General features: G+C 54.1%; 7 protein-coding genes and 1 non-coding gene across 8 annotated transcripts; 5 read left to right on the top strand and 3 right to left on the bottom strand.

Annotated features, from left to right (window-relative positions):
• Positions 1-1,019: 1,019 nt before the first annotated feature.
• On the bottom strand, positions 1,020-3,611 carry B0T26DRAFT_700064 (glycosyl hydrolase family 76-domain-containing protein). The gene is made up of 3 exons (XM_060441508.1): positions 3,052-3,611; positions 2,227-2,951; positions 1,020-2,086 (listed from the first exon to the last, which is right to left on the bottom strand). The coding sequence occupies exons 1-3, from the start codon at positions 3,128-3,130 to the stop codon at positions 1,433-1,435; spliced, it is 1,458 nt and encodes a 485-aa protein (XP_060297618.1). The 5' UTR covers positions 3,131-3,611; the 3' UTR covers positions 1,020-1,432.
• Positions 3,612-4,908: 1,297 nt separating this feature from the next.
• On the top strand, positions 4,909-7,233 carry B0T26DRAFT_641522 (mate-domain-containing protein; the record flags this gene model as incomplete). The annotated part of the gene is made up of 5 exons (XM_060437351.1): positions 4,909-5,674; positions 5,747-6,286; positions 6,357-6,601; positions 6,681-7,009; positions 7,110-7,233. 5 exons carry the CDS (start codon positions 4,909-4,911, stop codon positions 7,231-7,233), a joined length of 2,004 nt encoding a protein of 667 aa, XP_060297619.1.
• A 4,021-nt stretch (positions 7,234-11,254) lies between these two features.
• Positions 11,255-13,668, top strand: B0T26DRAFT_700068 (heterokaryon incompatibility protein-domain-containing protein). The gene has a single exon (XM_060441509.1). It carries the CDS (start codon positions 11,345-11,347, stop codon positions 13,247-13,249), a length of 1,905 nt encoding a protein of 634 aa, XP_060297620.1. The 5' UTR covers positions 11,255-11,344; the 3' UTR covers positions 13,250-13,668.
• Positions 13,669-14,144: 476 nt separating this feature from the next.
• On the bottom strand, positions 14,145-14,672 carry B0T26DRAFT_673488 (uncharacterized protein; the record flags this gene model as incomplete). Its single annotated transcript, XM_060439599.1, has 1 exon — positions 14,145-14,672. One exon carries the CDS (start codon positions 14,670-14,672, stop codon positions 14,145-14,147), a length of 528 nt encoding a protein of 175 aa, XP_060297621.1.
• A 3,305-nt stretch (positions 14,673-17,977) lies between these two features.
• On the top strand, positions 17,978-18,510 carry B0T26DRAFT_749189 (uncharacterized protein; the record flags this gene model as incomplete). The annotated part of the gene is made up of 2 exons (XM_060445066.1): positions 17,978-18,363; positions 18,429-18,510. The coding sequence occupies 2 exons, from the start codon at positions 17,978-17,980 to the stop codon at positions 18,508-18,510; spliced, it is 468 nt and encodes a 155-aa protein (XP_060297622.1).
• Positions 18,511-20,440: 1,930 nt separating this feature from the next.
• B0T26DRAFT_629613 (guanine deaminase) lies at positions 20,441-21,107 on the top strand (the record flags this gene model as incomplete). The annotated part of the gene is made up of 2 exons (XM_060436257.1): positions 20,441-20,648; positions 20,737-21,107. Coding segments are annotated over 2 exons (579 nt in total), but the record flags the coding sequence as incomplete, so codon positions are not given.
• Positions 21,108-21,612: 505 nt separating this feature from the next.
• On the top strand, positions 21,613-21,687 carry B0T26DRAFT_t83. Its single transcript has one exon. It is a non-coding gene; the product is annotated as a tRNA-Lys (tRNA).
• Positions 21,688-21,812: 125 nt separating this feature from the next.
• B0T26DRAFT_824720 (beta-lactamase/transpeptidase-like protein) lies at positions 21,813-23,535 on the bottom strand (the record flags this gene model as incomplete). The annotated part of the gene is made up of 4 exons (XM_060447424.1): positions 23,181-23,535; positions 22,983-23,099; positions 22,656-22,914; positions 21,813-22,569 (listed from the first exon to the last, which is right to left on the bottom strand). Coding segments are annotated over exons 1-4 (1,422 nt in total), but the record flags the coding sequence as incomplete, so codon positions are not given.
• Positions 23,536-24,082: the final 547 nt, after the last annotated feature.

Consider the following 24,082-nt stretch of genomic DNA (forward strand, 5'->3'; position numbering starts at 1 on the left):
GGGCACTAACGCAGCCTGGCCAAGGCGAGTGCCGGTTGCTGTTAGTGCATTAAATGCTGAGCGGCAGCTCGACGCCCCCAGGGGCAATTGCCCCCTTGCGCTTCCCCGGTTGGCAAAGACTGGGGTCTAGCTCGCCATGATCCATCACTGGGCAGGGGGCGATGCGGGGAGAGCAGGCATCGGCTGATTCCTCGGGAGACTGTTTTGCTATGAGGTGTTGATAGAACGACCTACACGCAGCGGAAGTTTTTCAGCGGGCAAATTTGGCAGCCTGTCATCCCGCGCTATAAGTTTGTGGAGATCCACGACAAGCACTGGAGCTGAACGAGCCGCAGCTTGGCGGACAGGTGCCAAGGACCCGTCTCCTGTCCCCAGACAGGCCGGTTGAGCCTCTTCTCCATCCACCTGCCGGTTGGAAGCCCGTGGCTCATTTGTCTGCAACCGCTCCAGCTGCTGTTGTTAGACCCCCGTGACAATGCGCCCCCTCTTCTTTCGATAGTTGCTAGCTAGTCATGGATGGCCCCGGACTCTAGCTAGCAACAAGACGAGCTCGGCACCTTCGAGTGACAGGCCAGAAGTCTGGCGGTAAAGTTGGGTTCGGAAGATGGATGGCTCCCGTTTCGCAGCAGAACAAGGAGGCCTTCCTTCCTTTTAGGTTATTTATTTACTCGTCTTCAATACTCTCAAACCCCATTCTTTGGCTTCTTAACGGCCAGGCTTCTCAACGGCCAGGCTTCTCAACGGCCAGGCTTCTCAACGGCTAGGCTTTTGCAGCAGGGAAAAGTCTGTTCCGGCCCCCTCAGTCGTCAAGGTTCGGGTTTCACTGTGGCTTCGAGCCCCCCACGCTCACCGCTTCTTGAGAAGCGCCGAAGCACCAGTCCTTTAGTCTGATGTTGTGGAACTCACTAGGAGTTCCCCTGATATCTTGTGGAGATCAACTGGTCTAGTGGAGCCTGGCAACGATTTCCGGTAAGCCCCCACACGTTCGGCTTGTCGGTTGTGTGCCTCGTTTCGAGTATGTTTGTAGATAGCTGGATCCCGGAAGTCGGCAGAAACAGGAGTTCCTGCAGAGCGGCTCAATCTAGAGAGTGATCGATACTAGCCGGGCAGCCAATACCAGGCAGCACGCGTTGACAAGGACAATTACCGAGAAGCGGATCAGATCGGGTATATACGGAGTACTTGGACATGGTATCGGCCCCGGAAAATGCTAGAGGCTCAACAAAATACGACAACCTTGACTGCCCGCCCGGCTACAGTCTAAATGCTCACCTCCATGAACGCCCCCCAGTATGCTACACAAACACCAAGACCGCTGAACCTCGTCGAGATGAGACAGGTTGCTCCAGAAGGGAAGGGAAAATAAAAGTCTTGAAGAAATGGGGCGCCGTCTTCGGCCCTCTAAATTTACCCTTGTCCTTCAAGTATGAACTCAGATTCTCCGCCTAAGCTTTCCGAACCGGGTATCTCCCCTCCTTTTCACTGGAGCTGCCCCGGACTCGCCCGCCCCCAGGCTCATCCACACTAGGGCGCCGATGAGCGAGGTTAGGACGATTGCTGTTAGGATGCCGGCCCCAACACGGTCCCCCTTCGTCACTTCCCCCTTGTCATACGAGGGGTCTGGGGTGGTGCCAGCGAACGGGTTTCCTTGGCTCGTGCCGCCAGTAGTGTTGGTGTAGGGCCCCGTGATCGAGGACTTCTCAAGATCCACCAACAAGACTGACAGTGCCGCAACGACGTTCATCTCCTGGCCGGCGCCCGTGAGTCCGTCATATTCGCCCGTCGTCCAGCGGAATCCGCACTGCCGGCCGTTGTCGCCGCCAGAGCACGCCTTCACGGCATAGGCGGTTGAGTTTTTGAGCGCGTTCATGATTGAGTCATGTGCGAAGGGGGCGAGCTGCGCCGTGCTGGCCATCCACCGGTGGAGGAAGCCCTTGAAAGCCAACATGTCGGTTTTGCAGCTGATTCGATCTTCCAGTTCGCACGATACCTCAATCATAGGTCCAGTGTCGAAGAAAATCTCAAGGGTTCGCGTCACCAGCCGCTGCACGCGATCTCCCCATCGCTTCTGGTCTTCTCCAGTGGTCTATGCTTGCTGTCAGTCTCTTTACCTTAACATGTCCCAAGTGGTGGCACCTTGCCATGTCCCCTCCTCACGATCGACAGCTAGGGGCACCGGGAAGAGGCAGCTGAGGTGGCAGAGATAAGAGGGGATGGAATACGTACGTAGTCGTACATAAAAGCAGCACCTTGCATAAATACACCGGCGTTGTACGAAAACTGGGCCTTGAATATGTCGGTGCAGTTGACTCCAACGTGGCCGCCGTCGTAGACATTGATCTCGTCGTCCATCATCCCCACACCGGCCACCCAATCCCACGTCTTCTCGGCCCATTCGGCGTACGTGTTGTTTTGCGTGTAGCGTGCGAGGCGCGCTCCTAGGTTGAAGAAGATTCCGTTCGCGATGCTGTTCTTGTAGTCGTAGCCGATGTTGGATATGGGGATCTGCCAGCGCAGACCTCCACCGCACGTATCGTCGTGGCGGTCGGGCGCAGCCTGCGTGTTGAACACAGCCTGCGCCAGCTCCAGCCATTGTGGCTGGTCCTCGGGGGGGTTGGGGAAGTTTAGCTCGGCCGCCAGCATGGCCGACATGCCCCAGAACCCCTGATCGTCGTTGCCCAGCGATATCGTGTAGTTGCGCGGCATGTACGCGTTCTGCGGCGGCCCCGTCTGGAACAGCAGCGCCTGCTTCGTCACGTCGTTGTACGTCGCGTCGCCCGTGTAGTGCCAATAATCCAACATGGTCCCCCAGAGCGCGCCGCCCTCCCACCAGTAATACTCCCCCGCGGGCGGAGGCCCGGGCAGGATACCGGGGATCTGACCCGACAGGTTGCCACTGTAGTAGCCCATGAGATCGTAGGCCACATCACTTGCCGCCTTCTTTATCGAACCTGAGGGAGAAAGCAAGTCAGTTCTAGGGACATGCACACCATTGCCAATAATTGGGCATCTGCGCTCCGTGTGGCGGCCGAGGTCATTGCCAAGACTTACTAGCAGAGGTGAGATCGACCTGCAGGGCCGCCCTGGCCGAGCCGCCCAGCAGCAATAGTGAAATCGCCGCGCTGAGCATTTTCCCGATGGCCCCGACATGTAGGAAGTTGGAGAAGTGAAGGGGAAGATAATGTTCCTGCAACAATTGTCGGGTCGCGAGAAGAGAACCACTCCTCAAGAATGTATGTAGTGGCTGTGTTGCGCCGTTAGCCAAGAGGAGCAGGCCATCCCTTCCTTTGCACCTCCCTACGTTGGGTTACAGTTGGAGCCATTGCAATCCCAATGTCCAGCGCGTGCCTAGCGATGGGCGGCAACGACTGCCCTTGCCTGGCTTGAGCGTTGAAAGCTTGGCTTGGGGCAACTGGTAAGGGGTCTCATTTTGCACCATGCCACGCCTCGCTGCATGCAGTGGCCGAGGAGCTGGGGAAGGCACAGCGTGAAGGTGATTGGTGAGGTCGTCTGGGTGGACTCCGCTTCGCGCTCCTTTGGCCATGCTCGGTTTCCATTTTTCAGGCGATTGAACGGGCTTGGGCCCGCTTTTTGTCCGATGAATGCCGACCCGTGAAAGCTCGTATTCCGGGTAGCGTTTTGATGAATGCACCACAACCGACGGAGTGCCCACGAGCTTTAGTTATAATAAGGAAGGTGCCGACTAGCATTTGGCTTTTCCAGTGGCTTCGAGTTTCGCGCCACGAAATGCTCGGGCTGGCTTTGCAGTTGCAGGCGATACGCAAGAAGCACTGTGCGACAGACGTGACGAGACGCATGACAGCTGTCAGTTGTTGGATCCAAGGCAGGCGTTTGCAGCACCGCACCCGATCCCGTATCGCACACAGAACGGGTGCCTCTCAGAATCCGAACTCCCACAGCGTCCTTCCCGAAGTATCCGTATTTCCAATTGATAATTGAGCCCAGTCCAGTCAACAGGTGGGACGAAAGTGATATGACTTCCTCTGTTTGCCATCCTAGAGCATCAATTCCACGGCAATGCCACGCATTCCTGCACCTTGACCACGACGGCATTCCTCTCTCTTGACGATAGTGGGGCGTGTTGCTTCTCTAAAATGGCAACATCCGAAATATGTGGACTATTCCGTCAATCGGATAGCCTCTTTCAACATTGCTAGCTGCAGAGCTTCTATGCATGCGATAAGGGTTTTCTTTCCTGCACACTAGATAGAAGCGCGAGGCGTTTAATGCCTCTGCCTCGACTCCTCAAGCGTGGCACAAGACTGTCATGTCGTCATGATCTGCAGCTTTTTCGCAGCAGGAGTCCTTGGCGTGGCGGTGTGGGGCCAAGCAGTTCTCCATTTGCACTAACACACTCTGCAGCCAGTTGCTCGCAATTCTGTTAGCAACTTACAGATGTAACCCCATCCCTCACCACAACCACCACCTGCCTCCATTTAATTCGATGCCGATCTGGTGGCGCCGGTGAGACTGTGCTGCACTCAAGCAAGTCTAACTGTCACACCGCACAGGACACCGTCGATGCACAGCAGTTTGTCTTATCTTTTGGGGTTGGGATGGGAGGAGCACGGTGTTGTCACAGGCCTCCTCGAGCGCGTTATCGGCGGCCGGGTGCTGGGACGACGGGTTCTCTGTAATTTACCTAGATACCTTACCTTTACAATACCTACAAAGGTACTGTAAGGGCTGCTCGACGCCGATAAGAGTGTTCTCGACTCTTCCTGCCACAGTCCGCACCCGCCGTAGCCCGAACAATCAACTCCATAATTACTTATTTGCCTCTCTCCGCTGCCATCTGCGTAGCCACCCCAGATTCGCACTAGTTTCATATTGACGACACAAGTGCGGGTACAGGCTCGTTTTGTCTTCAAGAACAGAAAAGTCGCAATGTCTGAATCCGAGCCCCGGCAGATCCAGGGCCGATCTGAGGGCCGTCGCGAGTCCCTCTTGGCCGAGTTCCTTCCCGGGAGCCTGACTCTGCCGCCATCTTTTGTTGCAACTTCGCCAATCGTTCGCGAAATCTTGGGCAGGGACATCGCAGAATGCTCTTCCGAGCCTGACGATGAAACTCATGCCACGCCCGAGTCCGACGATGAGTCGGAACACCCTTCCACCCAGGCCATAGAGCCAAAGCTCGCGTTCCACCCAAACGGGGTGGCCTACGGATGCGGCTTCTCTACGGTCCCCCTCCAAGGCCTGGACCGCCCCGTCCCCAACCCGCGCGAGGTGGAGGAGTCGCTCCAGGCCGAGCTCAGTCTGCTTCGCGACAATGACATCATCCCATCAAAGTCATCCCATTCGTGGACACGCCGCGACAGTCTCCCAGGACGTGTTTACCGCCACGTCTTCAGCACCAAGACCCGAGACCACGAGGAGCCCGATTTCTCTGGCGCCGCTGCTGAAACAACGCCGCTCTTGCCCGACGACAGCTCGATCGACGAGCTCCCGACGCCCCCGCCCAACGAAATCCACGAGCGATGGGAGGAGGCTGTGGCTACTCACAGTGTCAAGACCAGTTGGCAGCGCGAGACAAAGACCCTCGTCCAGTATTCGGCCCCTCTGATCGCCACCTTCTTGCTGCACTACTCCGTCACTATCGGAAGCGTGCTTACCGTGGGCCGCCTGGGAATGGTAGAGCTAGCCGCGGTGAACCGTAAGTATCTACCCGGCATGCATGGGTAGATTCAAGAATCGAGTCCCGACTGACTGGAATATGCTCGTCCAGTGGCCACGATGACTGCTAGCATCACCTGCTACGTCCCCGTGCAGGGCCTGGCAACTTGCCTTGACACCCTTTGCGCCCAGGCGTACGGATCCGGCCACAAGCATCTCGTTGGACTCCAGGCACAGCGCATGACCTGGCTCCTCTGGATTCTCATGGTCCCGATTGCCTTTCTCTGGTGGTTCTCCGAGCCCATCTTGCGAGTTCTTGTCCCTGGCGAAGAGACGGCTGCGCTCGCAGCCCTCTACTTGCGGGTTCTCATCATAGGGATGCCTGGTGTGGCTGCCTTTGAAAGCGGAAAGCGTTTTGTCCAGAGCCAAGGCTTGTTCCACGCGACCACTTACACTCTGCTTATCGGGGCCCCATTGAGCTTCCTGCAAAATTGGTTCTTTGTCTTTAAACTGGGCTGGCACTTTGCTGGAGCGGCCACCGCTATGGCTGTGACCCAGAATCTGTTGCCAATTCTGTTGATTCTCTACGTTCGCTTCTTTGAGGGCTCGCAATGCTGGAATGGGTTCAGCAAGAAGGCTTTTAGAAACTGGGGTCAGTTTGGTTCTTTTTCGGCATCTCCGGAGCAGTCGTGTTTGCTGACAACTCTTTGAATCGTTATTAGGCCCCATGATCAAGCTGGCCCTCCCGGGTATGATCATGATCGAGGCGCAATTTTCAGTCCTGGAGATCCTCACCATTGCTGCCGGTCAGTTTGGCACAGCGCAACTCGCAGCGCAGAGCGTCCTCATTACCATCACGTCCACTTCGTTCAATATACCGTTCCCTCTTGCCATTGCAACCTCTACTCGCGTCGCCAATCTCATCGGAGCGAACTTGAGCGATGCTGCGCGAACGACGGCAAAGGTGGTGCGTATTACTCTACATGCTTCTTACCTAACCGGCCTCACCGATCCCGACGAGCTACTAACCAGTTGAGCTTTAACAGGCGATTGTGGCCGCATGCACCGTGGGACTGTTCAACCTGACCATATTCGCCACCTTACGCCGGGTCCTCCCACAGGTCTTCACCGACGACGAAGAGGTGATCGATGTCGTCTCGCGAGTCATTCTCGTCTGCGCCCTGATGCAAATCTTTGACGCCCTTGCCGCCGTATCGCACGGGATCCTGCGCGGAGTAGGACGCCAGGCTATCGGAGGCTACGCGAATTTGTTCTCGTACTACCTAGTAGCCCTGCCCATCTCGCTGTCAACGGCATTCCCCCTTGGCTGGGAGCTCGCGGGCCTCTGGTTTGGAGTCACGATTGGCCTTGCTGTGTAAGCTGTGCTCTGCTTTGTTTTGATTGGTTGCCCCTGGAACAACTGGGTGTCGCTGATTGTCAACATCGCGCTAACATGACATTTATCACTCAACTAGGGTATCGGGACTTGAGCTTCTGTACCTGTATCATTCAGACTGGGACCAAGCTGCAGCGCAAGCTGAGGCCAGAATGCGTTCCGAAGACACCGGCAACATTGAGCCCAAGTTCACCAACGCGTAAATCCGAGAGAACGGCTGGCAGCTGTAGCGGGCACAGAAACGAAGACAAACGAAAGACACACGAGAAGGGTTTGGTTGTGTTGGTAATGACCTCGACCCCCTGGTTTTCTTTACTATCTGAAGCATGGAGCGGAAATAAGTAGTTGGGTTGATGGGTATGCATGCTATAGGGCGGCAATTTGTTCGTATTGTATGCTTTCGACAGAAAAGGTAACAGGTGCGTACAGGCATTTCGAGAAGGCTACTTGGGTAGTAAGCTAAATGAAAGTATTATATACCATTAATGTAGCAGTCATTAGTTACTGTTCGTGAATATGTGCTTGAGAGCGAATAGTTGACATCCCAACTTGTCCCATATGCATGTCTCAAGGTTTCCCTGGCAACTAATTACGGAGATTTCCCTTTTACTCCTGGTAATGGTTAATGTAAATGGAATAGTTTATTTAGTGGCGGTCAATAGTCAGCTCCAGCGCCCTCAACCAGGTCGTAGACTAATTAGACATGAACAGCAGGATTGTTGTCTGTGAAGACAAGGACACAACCCCCCCTGGACCAGCTTATCTTCTTGTTCTGGTAACGCAAAGCAGAAGGGTGGATTTTTGCCAATGTTAAGATGGAATCGGCTAGCTGGTCCCATGGGAATGGCATCATGGTTTCTGAGCAGGGGAGTGCGTGCGCGCTAATGCTTCTTTCTGTCGATTTTATACCGCCAACCCTCATGTCGGCGGGATATTGGACGCTACGGCTCAGTCAGTATGACTGGAACGGTTATTATTATGGGCTACGTAGGGTAGAGAAGGTCATTAACGAGTTCAGGGACAATACCCTGGTTACTAAGTTTGATGTCTACCCCCTGGAGTATGCACCGGGAGGAGAATATTGAATTGGAGCTTACTACAAGAGGAAAAAAATGGGCGTAACTAAAGAGTACGCATCTTAAGAATGTCTTGGGGAAGAAGTATATCCTCGTTGAAGTTGGCGGCTGTACGCTGGAGGTAGCTAAGCTGGTTAGTACCTCCCTTACTTTGCTTAAGCTGATTCAGTTTCGTAAAATTTTGATACCATTCCGTAGGTCGACAGTCGCGTAATTATCGACGTCTTTGGGTATTACAAGGGCCAGGGTAGTGTTATTCCTAGGTTGTCCCGATATACCCCAAAACTAGAGCCCGAACGTGAGCGTCGAGACCCGAGTAGCGAGGATTCGGATGAAGAAGACGAAGAAGTCGAACCCGTGCGTGCTGTTGAAGTCGAGATAATGTTGAACAGGTGGAGGAGCTAAACGAACTCCCGTCGAATATGTGCCTTCTGGCACCTCCCCGTGTGCGCGGTTTCGATTTGAAGACTAAAGAGTGGTGGAAGTCATTGATTCTAATCTCCGCTTGTAATTAGAGTCCAAATAGCTGAAAGTATTATATAAGAGGCCTGTTCGATGTCGACGACGTTAAGGATACAACTTGGGATGAGATACCCTACTAGAAACTTGTTCTCCCCGGCAGCGATAAGGAGAAGTGTTACGATCCTGGTCCAAGTCTGCAGGAGGCGCTGGAGGCCAATTGCTAATTGGGCAGTACAGGCAGGCGGGCCGGGCCCCGCAGGAGTTCGGTGCAGCCAATCAGGTAGCGCTCTGCCTGATTAGCTGCCAAGACCAACAGAGCGGACGGAGCGGGCGCTCTGCGGGGCCTCCGTGCTCTGTGAGCAGAGCACCCGGGGCCCACGGAGCGCAAAGAGAGAACTCTGATTGGTTACATGAATTAGATAAATACGATGACCGTAGCCACGGTCTTAGATAGTTCTTTGCTTGGTTCTTCAAGCAAGCAATACACATTCACTGCACTCATACACTTTGAGTGGCATTCCAATTTGACTGTATTACCCGTGCGATAGGAGCTTGCCCTTTGTTCTATCTTCATAATTACCAACCCCAGCATTTTGTGGAGCCCGTGCTCCCTTACAGACAGACGGCCCTAACAGTCGAGTGGTTTGTAATAAGAAGGAGCTAGTCTTAGCCTTCTCTAAGCACTGAGGTTTTAATAAGGGTTTCGACGACTTTGCCCGATAGAAGGGTATATCCCCCCCACCCTTTCTACTTCCTCCTACCCCGTGTAAATAAAACTGATAAGCTCCCTATAGGTAAGGAAATTATTATCCTCCTCTGCGGACCCCCCGGTGTTGGTAAGACGTTGACCGCCGAAACCATCGCAGAAAAATCTCTACACCTCTTTACATCCTTAGCAGAAGCGACCTGGGCACGAGCCCTGCCAAGGCCGACGGTGCTTTAAATGCCGCGTTTTGTGCTCACCGTCTCTAGTTAAGTCTATCAGGACCCTTGGTATTGAGCCAGGGCAAAGTGCCGGCTGGCGATCCACCAGATCTTGTACCCAGACGTCGCAGTCCCACTTGACCCAGTAATCGATCACACTTTCCCAGCTCTTGACCAGATGGATCTGAATGCCTGAGCGGTGTGTGCCTTGTCTATCTAGCTATTGTGCTTGCTGAGGACTGGTGGAAACGGACGTCGTCTGAGTCAGTCAACAACCAACAGAAGGATGCAGGCAACAGGACCATGCCGAGCGGCCGAGCGAGGCCACTGCTGATCTGTCAAGTGGTGTCGATTGGTGGGGGTAGCAGAGGACGGAATAGGTTGTAGTTAAGCTACAAGACAGCTAAGATATATCCACATGCAGCTCGAGAGCAGGGCGTCTCAATACCCCACTTTCCCGTCTTGATTGTATCTACATCTCTATTCGACTTTCGTATATGTCTAACAGTCAACCCACCAAATGAACTAATGACTAGACTTTAAAACCTTGTTTTAAGCACGATTTTAATCCTCTTGGGCGGTGAATCGCAGCTTTGACCTGTTCTGTGATTGTCGTTGTAAGTCCTTTTCTGCCCAGAGATCAACTTGATCCGGATTTTCTTTATAGACCTTTCTATAGGATTCAGAGTACGTCCTTGCAGTGGCTCAGTCTTAATGTCATTCTGGCAGTGCCAGGCACTCAGTCAGCTCCGCTGAATAGATGCCCAGAGCCCCTGAACCCCTTTTCTATCTGACAACAATCACAATACAAGCTGTTCTCAAACACACGTAGATCAATAGTGCCGTGCTTCTTGACACCATTTACATCAAGTCTTTATTAGGCAATTAGGTCTAGCACAACCAACCGGCTGATAAATAATCCACTATCGCCAGATTTAAACACATAACTTCGATAACCAGAAACCACGGATGAAACAACTACACCATAGAGATTTCTGTTTTAGTTAGAGAGGGTATAGGTAGAAGTTTAAGGCGTACTCCCGAGACACAACCAAAACTTTGAGGCACACCCCCGGCCATACATAACCCTCCTAACCCAGGTCCGGGGGTAAAGGCGTGAAATTTCCAGCTGGGTGTACTGCAGTCCAACAGCCCGGCGCCCAGCAAACGCATGAGGGCAATGCAATTAAGGCGGCGATAATGCGATACGGATAACGACAGTGATAATAATAGCGATTGCGATAGCGATAGCGATTGCGATAGTGTTGACAGACCTAATTGTCGCTCCGGTCGCACCATGGAGTAATGAGACAGTTGCGTGGCAGTAATTGTGTTAGGTGAGCAGTTTAGGTGAGCAGTTTAGGTGAGCAGTTGCGCTAGTTGAGCAGTTGCGCTGGGTGAGTAGTTGCGCTGTGAGTATTTGCGTTGTGGGTGGTGGAACCGCTTTTACTGGGTTAGGGTTATGTAGGGTGTGCCTCAAAGTTTTGGGTGTGTCGGAAGTACGCCTCAAAAGTCGGCTATAGGATCCAGATCCAAGCCGCTGGAAGCAATAAGCTTGAATCTGAGGGGTGTGTTAAAAGAAAGGGTTCAGCGGTTAGCTAAATGAATGGTTGTTGCCCCCGAGGCAACCGATGTGGCTTTACCATGCATATGTGGCTCCACCATGGCGCACATGGCTTCTTGCCACAAGGCAATCGTAAGCTAGTTCATGCAGCAGATTTATGAAAGAGGGCTTTCTGGCTCTGCTAAAAGGTGCCATGCTGTTGACAGCCACTAGAACTAGGGCAGCTGCCGCTGACCCTGCGATCAAGCCCCCACTTTGGACCTTTCACCGCTTTTTACCGCAGCCAAAATGAGACTTCTAAACACACAAACCCTCCAGCTAGAGTACTTTGCCACAGAGCACAAACCCGAATATGCTATTCTCTCCCACACCTGGGGCTCTGAAGAGGTCCTTTTCGAGGATGCTCGAAACGGCAAGGGCAGCCTGCATGAGTGCAAAAAGAGCGGGCTGGAAAAGGTGCTGAAGAGCGCAGAGGTAGCGGCGCAGAATGGCTACCAGTACATCTGGATTGATACGTGCTGCATCGATAAATCAAGCAGCGCTGAGCTCTCCGAGGCCATAAATTCCATGTTCGCTTGGTATCAGCTCTCAGCAGTCTGCTACGCCTTCCTGTCCGACTACAAGGCATGCGACGGCAAGTTGTCGGAGAGTCGGTGGTTCACCAGGGGCTGGACCCTCCAGGAACTCATCGCCCCTTCCGAGGTCCATTTCTACGACCTGGGCTGGACCCGTTTCGGTGACCGCCGTTCGTTCTCGTCACAAATCGCAGTCATCACGGGAATAGACGAGGTGCTATTGCGCAGAAAATCCTCCTGTTCTTTCCACCAAGTCGTGTCAGGCGGATCCAAGCGGGGGTGCAAAAATTGCTCACACGAAGCGATGGCCCTGACCAGGAGGTCGCTCAACACGTGCTCAATCAGCACGAGGATGTCATGGGCTGCACACCGAGAAACGGCACGGGTCGAGGACATCGCCTACTGTCTTCTGGGGCTATTCGATGTGGCCATGCCGCTTCTGTATGGGGAGGGCCTCGAGGCGTTTCGCCGCCTGCAGGAGGAGATCGTGCGTCATTCAAACGATCAGACCTTCCTTGCTTGGCAGCACCGCAAGAGAGAGGGCTCCCGCAAGGATGCCATTTTTGCGGCACATCCAGCTTGTTTCTCAGACGGCCAGCGCTTCCGCGCGGTCCCGTCGCTCCTTTCAGAGTTCACAACGACGGTACAGAACGGCGGCGTCGAGCTCGAAATCTACTTAGCACCGTGCACTGTCAAGCCCCTGTTCGGCGACTGTCAATACGTATGGCTTGCAGTCCTTAATTGCAGCGAGGTAGAGGATGATTTCTGTTGTGTATCCATCCTCCTAGAGGAGACAAATGCGGCGCCCAGGTCAGCGGCGCCAAGGTCCTTTCGGCGCCTAGGGAGTGCGGGCGACCATTGCTTCCCGCCCATTCTCGTCAGCCCTAGTGTCGGTGTTTATACTACCGTACTCAAAGACATCTCCGCTCCATTTCAAATAGAATCCGAGTTGTCAGAGATGGTGAGATCCAGAATCCTTCTGCACGAAACAAAAGACGGATGGTCCACCAGCGGTCCAATCGACCGCCGCGTCTGTTTTACCTTTCCGGGAGGGCTGATGCCAGGATACTACGTTCGCAGGCAAGTCCCGGACCCAATCGCACCAACATGGGAAAATACGGGCCTTCCTAGGCCATATCCTATATCCGGGCGCACCACACCTTCTGGCGGCGGAAAGGGGCCACCGCCGTACGTATACGGAGCGGCAGGCATTTCAGACGGAAAATGCGAGTTCTCCGTCATCTGGGGCACTTTCCGGGGCACAAGACGCAAGTCCGACTGGCCCGCGCTGAACATTGCAGACGACGAGAACGAGGCCCCGTTCTGCAAAGTCTGCCAGAATCTCGACGGGATGGCCCAGGAGGCCGATGGGCTCGACACTACGGATTGGCTAGTGAGGGTCCTTGAGATGGTCAGGCTACAGGACGAGCGTAATGCCTCCCCCGCTATGGTCGACTTCCAGCCGCTTGGGGGATTTAGCTCTCTGACATGGATAACCGACAGTGGATCTTCAGTTTGGATCGAAGCAGCTATCAAGGTCAATGAGTTCCTCGGCCGGAAGAGGTTCGATATCGAGGTTACGATGAAGGAAGTTGGATTTGATCATAAGATGTCTTGATTATTATACCTAGGATAAACATGAGCCTAACATCCTGCCCAGTAGCCTAGTCGCCAACTTTCCTGTATTGATTTCGAAAAGAAGTTCAAAGAGACCCGCCGGGAGTAGCTTCCTCCTTGCAAGTGTCAAATGACAGTGCTCAGCTGTGCATATCAGTGGCTGTGGCCTAAGAAATCCCGACACATGGGAATTGACCCTTCAACCGCTCTTCTCGTGAGAAAACAAGTTCCACAGCCAAAGAACATCTCCTATCTGACACTGACCAGGATTTACATATCATAAACCTAGCCACAGAAACATCCCTAGAAATTGCTGAGCAATTGTGAGCCAAGATAGCCCTTGCCCCTTTAGCAAGCGGATCTTTGCATTATCCTGTAGCGTGTATCGTGCCTTTCTTGGAGTAGGCTTGTAGTTCGCCAACTCTTACCACCCCAGGTGAGCTGAATTTATTCATTTTTCGGATTTATCAGACAAATGCAAGGACAGAGCAAATAGCTAACCTTTTCTAAGTGCAAACAAGCAAGCAAACTTTTCAACCGTTGAATGTGGGGCTCCGCTGGGAGGTGTCAAACGGGAGGGGGTCAGCGGTAAGCTGACCTAGTGGTTGGAAACCGGCCGCCAACAGGTCGCCAGTTAGCCAGGCCCGAACACACCAGCGCAGCTCCTTGGGCCTGAGCCCCACACTATGCCTGAGGCTACCTGTGACACGGGAGCACCCCGACTTCTTAGGGATTCGTGACAGAGATTTCGTTTTGGGGCAAATTCCTTATTGTCACCACGTCTAGTAGTAGAAGGCAGAGTAGGAAGGACCTAAGCATCCAATGTAGTTCATCATGCTAGTCTAAACTAAAGCGCTCAATAGATGGCTCGACCGCGGGAGATTCCGTCCTCTCCCTTAATCATACGCATCGTCATCCTTATCATCATCATCATCGTCATCATCATCCTTATCATCGTCATCATCATCATCATCATAATCATCATCATCATCATCATCCTTATTCTCAATATCAGCCTTCACCCCGACCGACTGGAACGTGATATATCCCTTGCGATCGGCAAACGTCAATTTCACTGCCACCAAGAGACCTTTTCGGGGATGTTGGGGTTTGGTATCCTGGGGCATTATTTTGACCTGGAACGGCCCCGGCTTCCCCATATGTTCCTTCCGGAATAAATGATCGTCACCGGACATGACCGCTACCTCAGTGACCAATCCAGCATGGGCTATGAAGTCGACCTCCACCTTAGTGACAGCGGAAACGTCGCGTGGTAGGCCAGAAAGGGGAAAGAGGACGGTGCCCTTGAGATTGTTTTCAGTACTGGGTTGTACAAATGCGCCAGTGATTTTTGTTGTGATCTTGAGCGTGCTCTCCGAGTCGTTTATGGCTGCGGCGCCGTGTGTTGACACCCAAATCGACATTATTCTGATTGTTCACCTGGAATTAGGCCATATTAGTTCACCCATTTAATGTGGTCCCAAGCCCTTGGTGTATGTAGCCAAGTCTGAAGCAGTGATACTTGCCTGTCTTGTGGGGATGTCACACATGAGAAGAGGCGTGTAAGTAGCGTGATATTGCCTTAGGAAGCCTGAACTCTGAAATGGAACGACTCATCTGGCACAACGGTGAAAGGATAGAATCATTATAAGTGGCATTCCATTCCGTGGCACACTGCCCACATCCCAGAGCACGCGTAGATCGCGAGTGAGATGGGGGTGGCGCAACCAGACGTTATCTCAGCACCGGAAGTGGTTTTTCCCAAGCGGTAACCTGAGATTAGACTAATCGGGTTGTGCGGAACACCGTCAGTGAGGCCATTGTGAAATCCCACAGCCTTCCGGACACGTAGAGCTAGGAACGACCCTGGTCCCCTCGGGAGCGAGGGTTGCATCAACCACTAAGTTGCTGCAGAGTTATCTCAGCCCCTACCCGTCGTCTCGCAAACGACTAGTTGAAAAGCTCATGACTCTCTTGCATTTGGGGTCGAAATCAGTGTGCGCCGTCTTAGGCTCCTATTCGCTAGTTCCCTCCCGCTTTGCAGAGTTGTAACTTGACAATCCCCAGCCCCCGGCCCCCGGCCTCCGGCCCCCGGCGCTCGATAGCCTTGACTAAATCTCAGAGCGGGGTCAAAGAAGGAATTTTACACATCGGTGTACCACGGGAAGGAATGGGCGAATGAAAGTCAGATCCAATAGCATCATGAAATCTTGAACTGCCGGTCCAGGAACCCCCACAACTGCCTGGCGTATACGTAATGATGCAACTATACTCCTGAAAGGGAAACAAGGCAAGCTCTTGGCATCCACCTCAGAGCTCCCCCGCCAGGAGACTGAGACCAATTTCTTGATCAACTGCCTTCGGTTCTCGCTTTTGTGTGGTGGGTTGACAGCCCACCCGCACTGCCGACTCCAAATGTATGTGCTTCGTACTAAGATGGCGTCTGCAGCAAGGTTAGCAAGACGCGGTGGCTGGCTGGACTGGACTGGATAACCCGGACAGTCCCGAATTGAACTCGCATTCTGGCCATTGAGAGACGGGAGTTTGTGGTTCTCCCCGGGTCCTCCGTGCTTGCGTTGGATTTGTACAATACAATGCCTACTCCGTAGTCCGTACATGCAGGACAAACAGACGAGTCTGAAGCGGCCATTCATCCCACCACCCACCACCACCACGAGGCTGCCCGTGGCAGCAGCCAGACCTCCACGGGCCTAGGGCCTCAAAGCGATGAGACGGGAGGGACGGGGACGGCAAGGGTCCCTCCACACACTTCGACAGGGATATCTGCCAAGTACACTCCTGCTGCAGCGCAGTCACTGAGGAGCAACAGCGCAGCCACTGAGGAGCAACAGCGCAGCCACTGAGGAGCAACAGCGCAGTCATTGAGGAGCAACAGCGCAGTCACTGAGGAGCAACAGCGCAGCCACTCAGGAGCAACAGCGCCTCAACCCTAATGGGGTGATGAACCCAGGGGCTCTAGTCAGCTCTGCTGACTAGATGCCTAGCACTTCCAGAATGACAGTAAGACTAAGCCACTGTGGGGAAGTACTCTGAATCCTATAGAAAGGTCTATAACAAAGATTCTAGCTGCAAGCTAGAACCAACGGAAGAGCTTTACACACACAATACAATCACACATTTGCAACCCCGTCAATTCCACACCATTACGAGTGCAGCGCTTCTGACAAGTCTTGTTTCCTAAGCAAAGCACCCCCTGTTGGACCACCTCAATTGGGCACCATTCTTGCTCCTCAACTGACACCGTCACATAGCTGTATCTCAGTCAATTCAAGGCCTTTCAACCTATGAGCTCCATGGACAACACACCCACTGGAAGGCCCGCACACCGCGATGGAAAAGGCGCCTGTCACAATAAGAGTGAGGGGGAACACAGATTGTTGTAGTGCCATCCCACACTTCAGCTGTAAAGAATTGTACTAGTGTCCAAGACAGGAAACTTGAGTTCCGTCGACTTGCAGGCTAGCACCGTTAATTTCAGGGTACTGCCGCGACTCTACCTCATCTCTACCGGTCCCCCCCCCCCCAACAGAAACTCCACATCTGATAGTGCTAGATAACTGAACCTTTCTTTGCTTTTGTTTTGGTATGCAAATTTTCGAAATTATTTAACTGAAAAGTTGGCTGTTTTTTGCGGTAAAAATGGCAATCGTGCGTTTCTTTTTTGCCACGGCCACTGTAAACCTCGCGGCTTTTGGCGGAAGGGCACAGGGTTGTTGAGCGTCTTCGGAGGGGGACTGACAAGGCTGGCTTAGGCAAGCTTTGCAAAGTGGACCAATTGCGGAAGCAACTTCTATGCTCGCTGCAGTCCATACGTGCTCAGACCCCGGAGGCGCACTTGAAAAGATAATGACAAGTTAAGTTGCAATCACCTTACAAGGTGACCAATGCTGCATGATATATTGCCTGTGGTGGCTTATTAGATGGGCAAGTTATCGTTTGGTAGGTATGCAAGCAGACAGCCTCGTCCAAGGCAATGTCGTGTCAAGATTACTGCCACATGACTCGTTACTTTTGGTGGAGTGGGGTCGCTGATAATGGGCTTGACAGCCGCCGACAAGGCTCCATGGCGATCGCACCTCCGCACACTTGACGAAGACCAGCAGATTGCTAATATTCGGGAGTAAAGTCGTCTTGCATGCAGGAGGTTCAGCTGTAGAGAAGAGAATTTGGGAGCATCACTTTCCAAAATAGGACGAAGCATCAAGGCGTCCTCGCCGCTTTTCATGTACTGCTACCAATGTGGCTTCACGGGCAAGAGCTGGCGATGATGAGAGAAGGTACACCGTCACTGCCGTAGGTAAAGGGTAACTCTTAGAACATGATAGAATAACTATCCTCCGCCTTAATTCCGCCCAAGTACCCACCTATGTACTAGCAAAAATGCACGTTGGCGACGTAACGGGCCTATTGGCTAATGTGAATAGCTGCACAAAGTGCTTACACGAGGTGCCTTCTCAGGGTCCTGCCCATGTATATATTTGAACTCTTTTCCCAACAAAACATGCAAAGACAAGTCCCCTCAAACAGACGCCCACCGCAAAATCTCAGCACATCCACCATCTCCATATCCAGCTTCGTCAATCAATCCGAGAAATCCAACTCAAGTAAGAACCCAGAGTGGCTCATCCCGGCATCTCAACTATTCCAAGAGTAGGACTGACATCAGCCACGGCAGGAACCCTCAGTCTACTAGCAGCATCCTAGCAAAATGACTACCTGGCTCTCCACGCACGGCATTGGCGCCATCAAGGACAGCGACTCCACCTTCTCCATTGTGGCAGAGTCGGGCTCGGCAGTTGTCAAGCCGACGCAAGCGAACCAACTGACGGGCTGGCTTCACTTCGTCATCCCTAGCCCGCCCGTTACCAACCCGAACTTGAAGACCCTCGCCATCGACTTTTCGACCCAGGGAGCCACCGTCGAGAGCGTGTCTGTCTACCTTGCCAACAACGAGATCTACACCAAGAACAAGCTTCAGCGGGGACAGTCTTTCACGCTCAAGATCCTCTCCTCCGAGTCCACCTACGATGGAAAGGGCATTGCCGTGTCGGTGTACCTCAAGTTCACCGGCGTGACCTCCACCCTCAACTTCCAGTCAGTTGCCATTGAGGTTTAAGTAAGTCCTGAGCCCCCCGGGTTCGCCTTATCCCGTCCACTAGCTTCCAAGAGTCTGACAAGGGCGAACTGTTAGGTCTTCCGCCCGGGGGCGACCGGTGGCACATGCTGCCTTCGTTGGCGTAGGGACATGGAAGCGGGCGATCTCCTTGTTCCTCAGGCAGCGAGCTCACAATTAGCTGGGAAGTTTGGCAGCAATTTTCATAGCTTCCTACTCCATTCTCGCCGAGATTTGTCGTGGATCGCCTTTAACAGGCCTGATGGTTCCCTCAAGCGGGGACCACATGCAAAGGATTACATTCGTTATAACCATCAGATAGTACTAGCTGTAAAATCTACTTCAGCTCTATTATATCGTTGCTAAGAACCCTGATGATGCCATGAAAGGATGGTGATATTGACATTGCTCAAATTCTGCAAGTGGGCGGTGGCTCCCTAGCCAAAAGTAACAGAGTTTGGGCCTGTCTTCCACATATGCTCAGGTCCTGTAGTGGGCTCTCTTTTCTCTAGCATACTGGCTTCGGGGCTGCCGCCTAGCATCCCCTCTGCGACGTGCTCCTCACAGTCCCGGAGGCCTCCACAAGGCATTTCCCATCTCAATTGGATTGACTGCCGGCCGTAGCGCAAATGCCATCCGTGTCTTTTGGACCAGGGTTTCCAGGTGGGGCAGAGCTACGTACCGATCACCGCGGAATTTCATCTGCCGGGTAAGATGCGCACAGCTCAAGCCAAGAGATGCCCGTTAACCTTCTTGGAACGACTAGAAACACTGCGGCCGCCGTTCGTGACCACCCCCTTCTCCCGGATACCCGATTTCATCGGCGTGGAAACTTTTTTCGATTAGATCGTCAAGCGATGCTCCGAGCCGGCCCGTCGGTGGCCCTCGTTGGCCTGGGTGGTGTTGGCAAGTCGCACCTGCCTATCGATTACGTTCACCGAATCGCTGAGCAACAGGCTAACAACCCGTGCAATGCCAAGTGGTCCGGATTCCATGACTCCAATCCTCGAAGAAAAGCACCTCAAAGAAAGAGGGAAAGATTATCCCCATCATCCAGCGCTTCTCCAAAGTCGAAACCGACAGTGGTGAAATCTTGTGGGCGAACCACAGCATCGAGATCCAGAGCGAGCGTCTAGATCCAGAGCGAACGTCTAGATCCAAAGCGAGCGTCTGAAGCCACTGCTCAATAAGGTCTTTGTGAGACACCCAGCCTGGTACCCGGATGCGGCGCCGTACACATTCTTCCCTCCCTTCAAGCCGCTTGCCCACAGATGGGAGGCCGCTCTGCATGCTTTCGCGGAGGTGCAGAAGGGCGGCCATCAGCGGCTCAAGGATAAGATTGTCCATCTGTAGGGCGTGCTCGAGCCGTTGCTCGCGAATCACCTATCGGCAATGAATAAGGTGTGTGAGACGCTTGTAGTTTCGTTTGAAAAGGAAAAGCTGTGGCGTTCCCTTGCCCCAGGTAGATTGCCTTATCTTGGGGCCAACTTTATTTTTGGAACTATTGACTTAGATTTGGGGATTTGGGGATTTGGGGATTTGGACCAGATACGCCGACCCAGCCATTCCAGACCCGCGGAGTCGGATCTTTACCACCCGAATTGAGTCTAGCTGGAGAGCTTATCAGTCCCTCCTGGATCTTGCTGAGCTCTTCTAGGCCGAAGTGGGCGGATAAGCCCAACTTAGCCACGGCCGCCAAGCGCTGCCAAAACTGCAGACGATTCCCAGCCTTTTGCTGCCGCTGATGTCAATGGCGTTAAATAGACCACGGACACCCTCCTGCTGGTATGCCATTTCCACGACTCCAGAGAATCACGGACATTCCCATATCTACTTTGTGCTTTGCTCCGGGTCCCAAACCTGAGCTTCTCTTTGAATCAAAAAACCAACCCCACCAGCTTCATTCACATTTGTCACATTCAAGCACAGCTCTCAGCGACAACAATGGCGAGATACACAAAACAGCTCCTGTTCGTCCTGGCCAGCCTTACCAGCTTCGGGAGCGCTCACCCGGGGGGCCATAAGAGCGACGCCCGATCAGTAGGAGCCCAGTTTCCCATCGGGGACCCCGAGCTGTCGATCAACGGCATCCCCTATTCCACACGCGCACACTGGATGCGCGAGTCGACGCTCGCGCTCGGCGCGCCGTGTCCGTTCGCCGCGTTCGGCACCGTCATCGTCAACCACACGAGCAGCAGCAAGCTCGGCGACGTCATCTGCACGGGCGCCAACGCCAACAGCAAAACGGGCAATCCCATTATGCACGGTAAGCAGCTTCTCGCTGTTGGTCAAGACAAGACAAGACAAGACAAGACAAGACAGACAGACAGACAGACAGACACTGACACGCGCAGGCGAGATGGCGGCCATCACCAACTGCTCTGCGATCCTGACCGACGCCGACGGCGCGTACAAGCTGACACCGGCGGCAGCGCTGGCGGCGTTCGCGGACCTGACGCTGTACACCAACGCCGAGAGCTGTCCCATGTGCGCGGCGGCGATCCGGTGGGCCGGGTTCAGGGAGTACGTCTACGGCACCAGCATCGACACGCTGGTCGCTCAGGGCTGGGGCCAGATCCGCATCGCGTCGCTCGACGTCGTCGCCCAGAGCTTCGACCTCCCCCTCCCCACGCGCCTGCTGGGCAAGGTGCTCGCCAACGAGACGGACCCGTACTTCCTCTGGCAGTTCAACCCCGCGTATCCCTGCCCCAAAGGCTGCGGGCGCGTTGGCGCGACTTGCAAGGCTGTGTAGGTGGGCTGGGTTAATGATGGTGTGAGTGCGTTAGTGGAGGGATGATGGTTTGAATTTCTGTTGCATGAAACGGAGACCAACTGGTCATTGATTTGGGGTTTTACGTGGTTTATGAGAAACGAATCCCTTCCAGAAATGTCGAAACGCAGATGCTCTACGGTTGTGCTGTACTTGCAACTCATTTGCGCTTGTTTGCCGGCACAAAGACTGAACTGTTGAACTTTACTCCGAGAATTATTTCTTCAGACTTTACAAACAGCCAATTAATGCCAAACAGAGAGAGAAAGAGGTTCAGTCTTTTGCTGGGCCATGGACCAATAGTGGAGCCGCCCATACCGTGGCAACCTCGGTGAAGCAACAACTGCGGATCATTTCCCTTCAGGCTCGCTCAACAACCTACACCCGCTCCAGACAGGGTGGATATATCTACCCGAATAGCCATCCACACCACAACAAGAACCTCGGATCTCTGACACTCGCCCGGCTAGCTCAATCAGTAGAGCGTGAGACTCTTAATCTCAAGGTTGGGTGGGTTCGACCCCCACGTCGGGCTCAATTCCCGGCGGCAAGTTCATCTTTTTGCCCCTTTCTCGCCTTCTAGTTGTTTACTTACTTATTCCGCGTCAAAGTAACCCCGTACCCGACCAGCTCCAGCGCCGTGGCCTTGCCGTCCTCGAGCGTGAACACGAAGTGGTCCTGCGACTGCAGCATGTACGTGAGGCGGTCGGTTCCGGCCCACGTGTAGCACGACGGCATGGCCCAGGCGAACTGGGCCTCGAGCGCCGCGACCTCCTCTGCCGGCGCGCCGGGGATGGCGCGCCACGACGTCTGCTTGTCAGACACCACGGTCGTGGGGTACGCCCTGAACTGGGCTGGCGGGTTCTGCGGAGGCGTGTTGATGGGTGGCAGGTCGAGGCCGGCGATGGTGGTGCGCATGTCGACACCCCTGACTACCCAGCTGGACACGTTGAGGCCCGGGGCGTCGTCGAGTGTGAGGCTGACGGTCGAGTTGGATGCTGTGTCTGCGTACGTGCCGGCGTAGGCGAGCTGGGTCTCGCTCTTGCCGGCCTGCTCGACGGCTGGGAGCAGCGTCTGCACGAGCTGGGAGAAGAGCAGCAGCACGTCGAGTCCGCCGCTGTCTTCCCCGGCGATGAGGATAGTCGCCACGAGGTCGTAGTCGGGGATCAGTGCCAGCAGCGAGTGGTACGTCTTGAAGTCGCCGCCCTTAGTGTACAGCTCCACCAGCCGGCCGTCGGCGGTCACGTTCTGCGTGCGGAAGATCTCCCACGGCTGGCCGACCAGCAGCCCTGCCGACGACGTCTCGGTCACGGGCTTGAGCCACTTGCGCGTCTGGGTGCCGGTGAGGAGGCGGTTCTGCAGAATGGCGTCGCCAAAGCGGTGCAGGTCGTTGATCGTCGAGTAGTACGCCCCGGCACTGAAGATGGATGAATTTCAGTCAAGTAAGCCATCTCGACATTCTCAAAAGAACCACAGTGGGCAAACACTTGGGGATGTACTCACGGAGACTCAAATCCCAGAGTGGCGTTCCACCATCGGTCGTCTCGCGGAATATAGCCGAGCGAGTCCTCTGGCTTCGTTGGGAACGAGCGCGTCATACCCAGAGGGCCCCAGATGTCATTCACAAGGACGTCGCTGAAGGAGCGGCCTGTGACTTCCTCGACAGCAAAGCCGATCAGGGCAAAGCCGATGTTGGAGTAGACCGTGTTGGGCGAGAAGGGGAGTTCTACCGGGGCTCGCTCGCCAAACCGGTCAAAGAAGACTTTGTTCCTGTTAGCGTACCTAGTTGAGAGTCCGTTGTGATAGCCCCGAGACGAGAGATAGACATACCCTTACGATCGCACTCGGAGGTTCCCAAAAGACCAGAGCAGTGCAGCAGCCTAGAGTCATTTCTCGGTGGAAGGCCATACGCCGAGAGGTCGGCAAACTCGGCCAAGTCGGTTGTCACTGGTACTCACTCGTCAGTCGTCTTTCACAAAGGTCTTCAAGACGGAGAGAAAGAAAGAGAAGAAAAAAGCAACAACATACTATCAGCGGCAATACCACCCAGATGCGACGCCAGCGCGCCCACAGTAACCGACTCCCAATCCACAGTCCAGACCGGCGTCTGCGCCCTGGCCTCGTGGTCGAGCTTCCTCAGCTCCGGCACATACTTTGTAATGGGATCCTCAAAGCTTACGCCGCTGAGCCTCAGAAAGGCCAGGACGGGAAACAGCTTGGACATGCTGGCGAGGCGGAAGACGGTGTCCGAGTCGACGCGCTGCGCGCCGCGCGGGTCCCGGAACGCCTCGGCCGGCGTGTGGTGGTACTCCAGCATGAGGTTGCTCTCATGAATAGACTTGACGCCGACGGCGACGGCGGTGGTGTTGAGAAGAGCCCCCGTGTTGATCCGCTCGTCCTGCAGCGCCTTGTAGGCCGCCACGGCCGATGCCACGGCCGGATCGCTGCTGGGATGGCGCCCAGCGGGAAGGACGGCGCCCAGTGGAGGACAGTTTCCGCCCAGGGATGCCAGGGCGCCGCTTATCCCGTGGCATAAGAGAATGAGTTCTAGAGGCCAGTACATGACGCGTCTGCTCTGCAGATAGGTTCGAAAATTATTCAATTCGAGTGTGAGTAGGCCGTTGGGGTGATAGGAATCTGAGCTTTCTTCTCAGCTTAATATGCAAATAAACAATCACACCTTCAGACTCAAGAGATGAATTTCTTGATAGCATTTATACCTCTCCAAGACGACAACAACGACAACTTTCGGCACCGCCGGAATGGAAATATTGCCGTCTGAAAGCTATCAAGGATTGTCTCCAATGCCAAGGATCCCCTGTGTTCCTTGTGTACGCAGTAAGCTAAAGCTCACTCAGCCTGGGGTTCTCTCGGACTCGTTATGGCCTCGGATTCTAGAAGCCAACATTTGTCTGCACACAAGGCCAAGG

This window comes from Lasiosphaeria miniovina, assembly GCF_030549165.1.
Source record: "Lasiosphaeria miniovina strain SMH2392-1A chromosome Unknown B0T26scaffold_3, whole genome shotgun sequence".
NCBI classification, from domain to species: domain Eukaryota; kingdom Fungi; phylum Ascomycota; class Sordariomycetes; order Sordariales; family Lasiosphaeriaceae; genus Lasiosphaeria; species Lasiosphaeria miniovina.

What these genes read in the sequence shown, in the direction of transcription:
- B0T26DRAFT_700064 (XM_060441508.1), bottom strand. Translation starts at nt 3,130, where the DNA reads ATGCTCAGCGCGGCGATTTCACTATTGCTGCTGGGCGGCTCGGCCAGG. An exon ending in GGTCGATCTCACCTCTGCTA is followed by an intron (nt 2,952 to 3,051) that starts GTAAGTCTTGGC and finishes TTTCTCCCTCAG; the next exon opens with GTTCGATAAAGAAGGCGGCA. An exon ending in CTGCTTTTATGTACGACTAC is followed by an intron (nt 2,087 to 2,226) that starts GTACGTATTCCA and finishes CAGCAAGCATAG; the next exon opens with ACCACTGGAGAAGACCAGAA.
- B0T26DRAFT_700068 (XM_060441509.1), top strand. Translation starts at nt 11,345, where the DNA reads ATGAGACTTCTAAACACACAAACCCTCCAGCTAGAGTACTTTGCCACA.